The sequence below is a fragment of the Cariama cristata genome, unplaced genomic scaffold (assembly GCF_000690535.1).
Source record: "Cariama cristata isolate BGI_N322 unplaced genomic scaffold, ASM69053v1 scaffold32276, whole genome shotgun sequence".
Lineage (NCBI taxonomy): Eukaryota > Metazoa > Chordata > Aves > Cariamiformes > Cariamidae > Cariama > Cariama cristata.
This window is the reverse complement of record NW_009623203.1, coordinates 18889-26429: the sequence shown is the minus strand read 5'-3', so window position 1 is coordinate 26429 and position 7541 is coordinate 18889. Positions and strand designations below refer to the sequence as shown.

Sequence of the window (7541 nt, the reverse complement as noted above, 5' to 3'; positions counted from 1 at the left end):
CCGAGTTGACCCTCGCCACCTTCCCCCTCCTGTGTCCTTTCCAGATCGTCCCCTTCTGTGGGCACATCAAAGGAGGAATGAGGCCGGGAAAGAAGATTTTAGTTATGGGCATAGTGGACCTCAACCCCGAGAGGTAACACCCGGGCAGGGGGCGAGGCGGGGGGCACACACCCCACCAGACATACACACGGCTCCCTCCTTTCTGGAAAGGGATTATTTTTATCATTTTAAATATAGCGTGCTGATGTCTCCTTTGACCCGTAGAGGGGGCATTTCGTTAAGGGATCCTGTTTCCCAACATTTCACTTGGGAGTAAAGGAGCGTATAGAGCATATATATATACATACACATACATACATACATGCACAACACACATGCACACACATATATGTACGCGCTACAACCTGCTGAGCTTTCGGAGCATTCCCTGAGCTGTCACCCCCCTGTGCCGCTATAGCGTCAGCGGCTTTAATAAGCTGAGAAATGAGACCGGCGGCATTTGGGGCTTATTTGCTCGTTTCTGGCTGAATGAGAGCCGCTCTGTTTGTGTTGCAGCTTTGGCATCAGTCTGACTTGCGGGGAGTCGGAAGATCCTCCTGCGGATGTAGCTATTGAACTGAAAGCCGTGTTTACAGACAGACAGTTTGTCAGAAACTCTTGCATAGCTGGAGAATGGGGAGAAGAGCAATCATCTATTCCTTACTTTCCGTTTATACCGGACCAGCCTTTTCGGGTGAGTACCAGGATGACAGCGGCACGTGCCATACCCGATAAAATGTAATTTGATCAGAGTTGCAGCAGAACCCGACCTGCCTCTCGTGAAATCACAGTGTAGCCCGCACTTCTCCGGTGTAGACGCCGGTAGCCGGATTGTTTGTATCGATCAGAAGTTGCATGGAGATCCCACCGCTGCGTGCAGCTGCAGGCAGTTCAGATGGGGCTGTGAACACCTCACCGGGGTGCTATGACAAGTCAGAGGTTGTAATACTGTCTGATGAAACACACTTCCTCAGCTTAGTTTTATAGCTATAAATTAAAAAGTACTTCTACGTTATTAGCGCATTACAAGTTATTACTGGAGAATGTAAATACTCTGTGGGACTGCCATATGTTTTGATGGTTTTTTTAATGGACGTAGTGTTTGCAATTTAGCGCAGCTAATAAGGATCTTGTTCACCCTTTGTCTCCAGGGATGTTACGCTGAGGTTGACTGTAGCCCTTCGTGTTAGCAGATTAAACAGCTAAGCAATAGTGGTATTCTTTTCTGAACCCTGGGATTAAGTCTCCCGTCAAATTTAAGTCTGCAGCCGCTTGAAAATTGTGTACGTGGAAATGCTGTAGCGCAAGGGATGGACTGGATTGACCTAGAAGCAGATTCCCATCTGTAGTGTTTATGGTTATGTGAAGATGTCTTTGCAAATCAGGACTAACAAAGTATGCAGCTGCAGAGGGCTGCTGCTCTCTCAGCGGCTTCACTACATTGAGGAAAAAAGGCCGCATGCCTTCTCCATGCGGCTGACCCAGAAAAACCCTCCTCCTCCTCCCCACCCCTCTTATGAAACCTCGCGGGCCCCTCTGCTAAATGCCAGTGCTCTGACCAGCTGCCAAACTCTCTTAATCCTTCTTGCCCCCAAGATAATCTCCCCCAGCCCCAAAAGCTCACTGTCTCCTCAGATGCTTGGGCTTTGAGAGGGCATTTATGACTGGGTTATGCTGCCAATTGGTTGCGCTCTACTTGCTTCTACAAACTCTCCCATCAGAACTGGCAACACCCTTTGGTGCGTGTGGGAAAGGCACTTGAAAGGGCTTGGAGGCTTGATCCTGCTCTGGCTGAGAGGGTTATCCTACCTGCTGCCGTGGGTGGTGGCCGGGCCCTCAGACAAGCCAGACAAATCATCCAGAGTGTGTTTTGTGGGTGTCCCACTAATGGCGGTTGATATTAGAGGACAGTAATATTGCAAGTTTGGCATGAGATACTGTAGAAAGGGAGTTGTTCTTCTTCTTTCCCCCTCCCCTCTTTTTTCCCCCCAAATGCACAAATGGAACTTAGGCTCCCAATTGACTTCGTACCTTTGATAGTCTTCCTCTCAGTGAATAAATTAGACTAGTAAGTGTTCTTGCCAATTACTTCTGATCCAGTCCAATTATCATTCTGGCGTGGCCCAGGGTGATCTGAAAAAAAAAAAAGGCTCATAAGCAGTGTTGAGGCTAACCATATCTTTTACATAACAAGGCCTAAGGCTGGATGCGCTTGCGGCAGTGACACAAGAGCGACGCGGCCGCACGGGCGCTTCCCTCTTATGTGGTGTACTACCAGGTCCCCAAGAGCTTAAGCTCTCCTGGACTGTCCGCTGCCACTTCTCTCAGTCAGTTGGGCTTCGGCTCACTTTTGTCACTGGCCCCATTCCCATTTTTATACGCTGTAATAGCAGCAGAGTCAAGCACCTGGAAGCAGTGCTTCACTCCACACTACCAGCCTCTTGAAATGACCCAGGATTTACGTGTAGCTTCCCTGCAGATTTTCTTCTTAGCCAGTGTGGACCTGGAGGTCTCCAAGGGCCTGTATGAGAAGCGCGGGTTCTGTGCCCTTATATCCCTGCTTCCTGCCGGAGCAGCTCCAGTGGGCACCCTCTCAAGCCACCCCTAACATCAGGAATCTCCCGACTTGCCCAAGCCTGTTCAGCTCCAGGCTTTGTTGCTTTTTCAGAGCACTTCGGCAGGGCTGTAAGGAGGAGGGATGAGCCGTGTCCCTCCCTGATCCTCTTTGTGCCTCGTGCGAACTGTCTAGCTGAATTCAAGCCATTCTGCACCGTGTTTCCCTCAGTGCAGCCCCAGTATGGAGTCTAGTCCAACAAGGGAGTCCTGGGCTGTCTGCAGCCACAACAGCGAAGGCTTTTTAGTTTTGCAGCAGCAGCTCTGTGAGTATGTGTGGGAGGGGAGGGCAAATCTATCCCTCCTCTCCTGTTCGCTCCCTTCCAGTAAATTAACGGAAGCGTGGAAAGCATTGCAGAGGGAACTGCCCCCTCATTTTGCAGCAAAAAAAATTCCTGTAGCAAGGAATGCAAGATTTGGGTTAGCAATACAACTTCTTCCCCCTGTAATTAGCAGTTTGAGTCTGCTTCTGGCATTATTCCAAGAGGCGAAACCTCCCTGATGCCAGTGGGACTGGGTTCTGGAGTCCTTCCCACCACGGCACTGTGAGATTGGATTAACATCTCTGTGAAGTATGAGCAGATCCATCATAGTGTAACTGGTGTCATGGGGGCAAACTGGTCTCAGCCCTGGCTGTTACATGGCACATAAGTAGCAAAATGTGTAACCGCACCAACACTACTTAAAGGCGAACGGAGTGCTCTTTGTGAAAGAACTTCCCAGTTACAATGTGAACAACATGCTTCATCATTTTATTTTTTACAGGTTGAGATACTTTGCGAGCATCCCCGTTTTAGAATATTTGTGGATGGACATCAGCTCTTTGATTTTTACCACCGTATTGAAACACTGTCAGCAATTGACACGATAAAGATAAATGGAGATCTTCAGCTTACAAAGCTTGGCTGAGCCTGATAGGACTGCAGATTCCAAACCGGCTCAGGTGCCATCGTCCGTTTGGAGAAGTGACAGCCGGGTCTGGACACAGCTATGGTAGGAAGGCTGCCCTGTTCCTTTTCCGCATGTAGTTCTTCACTCCTGTGCCGATGAACCGGGCTGTTGTTTATCCTAATGAAGAACATTGTTGGTTAATAGACATTGAGCCGTTTTTCTTGGATCAAAATAGCCCACCTGTGCTGGATAATCAAATTGGAATTGATTCAGAAAAACTTGCAGTCTTGTTTCAAATCTCACAGAAAGGCAATTTCTGAAATGCAGCGCTAAAACCGGTTACTGAACAGCAGCGACAACAACAACAACAAAAAGTTTTTCTTTTGCAAATATTGTTTCTGCACTGAAGTGGAGTAGTGTAGCACAACACAGGGCCACGTGCTGATGTCCTTACCCGGGGCCTGAGCCTGGTTCCATGGAAATCAATGGCAAAACTCCCACTCACTTTAACGGGGTACAATCAAACTGTCTAGTCCTTAGTCAAGCACAATTCCCACTGATTTCTATGGGAGTTTTGCACACGCCTGGGGGCCAGCTCTGCTGCTGGTGTAAATCAGCATTACCTCCACAGCTTGCGGTGGAATTTTGCTGATCGCTCCCAGCCGCTGATTTGGCTCAAGGACTGTGCAAAAACTGTATGAGGGTGTGAGGACACAGCCTGTATATTTTAGTCAGGGTATTTGCATAGAATGTAGATCGTTACAAGTTTTTGCACAATGTATTGTTAATACAATTTTAAAAGCTTATCTGTAGTTTATTTATTTATACTCATTGTATGTATTATTAGTAAAAATGAACAATCTTACTGATGGTTAAGGACAGCCAAGTGTAAACATTTTGAATGTACAAAATGTCTTAGGTTCTTTGGGTAAACTTTACATATCATTCTTGAAAAATCCTGTTTCCTATCAAACATTGAGTTACATTTTAATGGGGCCCTCTAGGCCCTGGGAAAATGTGGGCATGGTAGTTGGTGGGGGTGGGGGGAACTCTGCATATTCACTAGGAACTGTTTTTCAGGGCTTACTAACTTTGCTGCACAGGATAGGTTTGAGTTAAAGTTGATCCATTTTAGAAACTTAAACAGCAAAATTGTAGGTTTAACTGTGCTTTTATAACCTGAGAAGAAGTTAAATTTGGCAGTCTCTTAGTTCAGAAAGAGAACCAGCCTCTTTCCAAGGGAGATGGGAGATTTTTTGCACTTGTTTGAGAACATACTCGGCCTTTGATATGACAATTAAAACTTGTCTAGACAGCCAAGTTATTAATGCTTGAAAATCAGCTACTGCACATGAATAATAACTTTTCAAGTAGCTTTTTAAATAGTAGGTATAGCTGTATAAACACAGTCATTGCGCTACACTATAAATGAACACAGCCACTTTTCGTGACTTCTTTAGGACTAAATACACTTTTTTCCTTGGCTGCTCACAAGAGACTGTAATAGGTCTTTCTGAGTAGTTATAATATAAACATATATTTAAGCAATTTTGAAAACATGTAATATAGGGACTTTCTAAGACACAGAATACAAAAACATCCTTTGTAGCACAGAATTTTAAAAAAAAAAAAAGAAAGAGAGAGAAGAATCTCATAAACAGAACTATGTTAAACCTGCAATAAAGCTGTGGTTTAAAGCAACCAGAACTGGAATATCCAAAGTTAAGGGTAGAATGCCAGTTGCAAAGCCTCATTTTGCGCTAATTTGGCCTGCAGTTAAGAAGCCTCAGACTGCAAGCTGAAATTCCAACTGTGGCTCTAGTCCAAAGCCTGTTGAGGTCAATCAGAGTCCTCCGAGCATAGAAGCCTGATTCTTACTTCATGCAAGTGCAAATCTCTTTGTAAAGCCGGGGGTGGGGGGGGGTACTGCTGCTGCTGCTGCAGACGAGTTAAGAATCAGGCTGCCACCTATAAAATCCAAGTTAAAAGTGGAATTTTTAGCCTTAACATTGACATTCCCTGACTTTTCCTCCTTTTTCCAAATTAAAAGAGAACCTGTTATTTTCCAGGTGATCTTTTTTATCTGGTGTGTGGCTTTTAAGTCGTACATCAGATTTTATTTGTACTCCAGATTCAATCTTGATATGAAATGTTCCTGTCTTGCTCTGTTTTTACTCTTTTACAGGATACATGACGACTGTGTCATTTTCCATTGTATAAAGAATGCTGACAGTGTTTCGGTACAAAATATATTCTTAAAAATGATGATGATAATAAAAATCCAAGGGAAAGGTGCTTCTACATGAGGTGTTTGGATTTTTCTCCAGCTTGGAAATGCCCTATGGTTCCAAAGCAGATGCAGGCAGAAGATTCTGTTTGGAGAGAGATCCTCGCCTAGCGCTTTCTCCAACTAGATAGGTAAAGCCAGGTTTGCTGATGCAGTGCCATTGCCTGAGGCTGTGGCAGCCAGAAGTAGGAGGCTGGAGACAGCAAGCAGCACCACGACCTTAACAGTAGCACCAAACCAAAAGGGATCTCCCTGACAGCACACCAGTCGAGATTTCCCTCGATGCCTTTACTGTAGCCCAGAAAAAGCAATTTGGCTGACTTGAACTTTCAGCTGCTTGGGATTCCTGGTAGGTTGGCACAGCCCTCCGACTTCTGCTATCCTGCATGGGCTCGGCACAGCACAGCGCCTACGCCAGTGATGCCGAGATGAACTCGATGCACCGCCGCGTCAGTGGCGTCTCTGTTGGGAGCAAGGGCGCAGGGATACTGCCTTGCCTCTGTTCCCAGCCACTGCGCTGGGCACTCCCATTTGTTCCTGCTCCAGTAGCTTTCTGTCTTGGGAAAATGCTTTTTTGAACCTGACTCTGGTTTTGCCTTTGCATAACTCCACCAGCCGTGGTGCCTACCACCTGATTCTGTCCTGTTGTGGTTTCCGAGCCAGGCTTCGAGGCAAGAAGGGCTGTGAACCCACTTCTGATGGGTTGTGGTTTGGCTGAGAGCTCAGGAAAGGGCAGAAAGTCAGTTAAGGCTTCCACATCTATTTGTCTGTCTGACACCAGTCTGGAAGCCTTTTCATTTTTCTTTTGCTCTTGGGCAGTACCAGGCTACGGTGGGCGAAAGAAGGATGATGTCTCTGTAACCAAGGGCTGTTCCACGCGTGCTTGGCTTACGTTGGCTGATTGTGTTCAGAAGCAACTGCTGAACACTTCCATCTGCAGCGTAAGTCAGCGAAAACTGAGGCCTTAAATGTGTCTGTTCAGTTGACTGAAGTCAAATCCAAATGTTTAAGATGGGAGACTGTGCTGCAAAATTTGTATCTGAATTTTTTGGTCTCCACAATTTAGGGATTATTCAGATCTTCGTCTTGGATATAAGCCCTACTAGACCTGAAATAAGACTGTTTCCAAATTAGTCCAGGTTTTCAAAATGTTTTTCAGTAGGGACAAGCAGTGTGTGAGCTTCTTAGAAGCTACAGTTCTTCAGGACTAAGCGAGTGTGTGAACCAACTTTTGAAATCTTATGCTAAAATTTATTAGCTGAATATTTCCGTGGTTTCCTCTGAATGAGGAAATTTATTCTGAAATGAAAGAAGCCTTGAATGGCTAAAACCCATGTGGAGTGGAATCACTCAACTTAGCATAGCTTTATTTTTTCCAAAGAGGAAAAAGCAAAAAAAACCCAACCAAAAAAAAGGTGACCAAATTATTTAGTTATGTATGGAATGAGCTGTGATAAAGCTGATTTAATTAAAAAAAAAACAAAACAAAACAAAAAAGAGGTTATTGCCTACTCTGAAAGAGCCTTGAAATACTTCAGTATCGTGTGAGGTAGTCTGTGTCTAAACACGTCACATAAATGCCTTTTCACAGCCAAGTTATTAAAAATGTTACAAAATACCTTCTTTCTGTGTCACAATTAGAAATGTTTTGCCTCACTTTGAAAGAAGATTTTGTACTAAATATTCATGTTGTCTATGTGAACTTGCACTA

General features: G+C 45.1%; 1 protein-coding gene across 1 annotated transcript; it reads left to right on the top strand.

Annotated features, from left to right (window-relative positions):
• The first annotated feature begins 32 nt into the window (after window positions 1–32).
• On the top strand, window positions 33–5838 carry LGALSL (lectin, galactoside-binding-like). The gene is made up of 3 exons (XM_009702650.1): window positions 33–133; window positions 556–733; window positions 3418–5838. Exons 1-3 carry the CDS (start codon window positions 78–80, stop codon window positions 3559–3561), a joined length of 378 nt encoding a protein of 125 aa, XP_009700952.1. The 5' UTR covers window positions 33–77; the 3' UTR covers window positions 3562–5838.
• Window positions 5839–7541: the final 1703 nt, after the last annotated feature.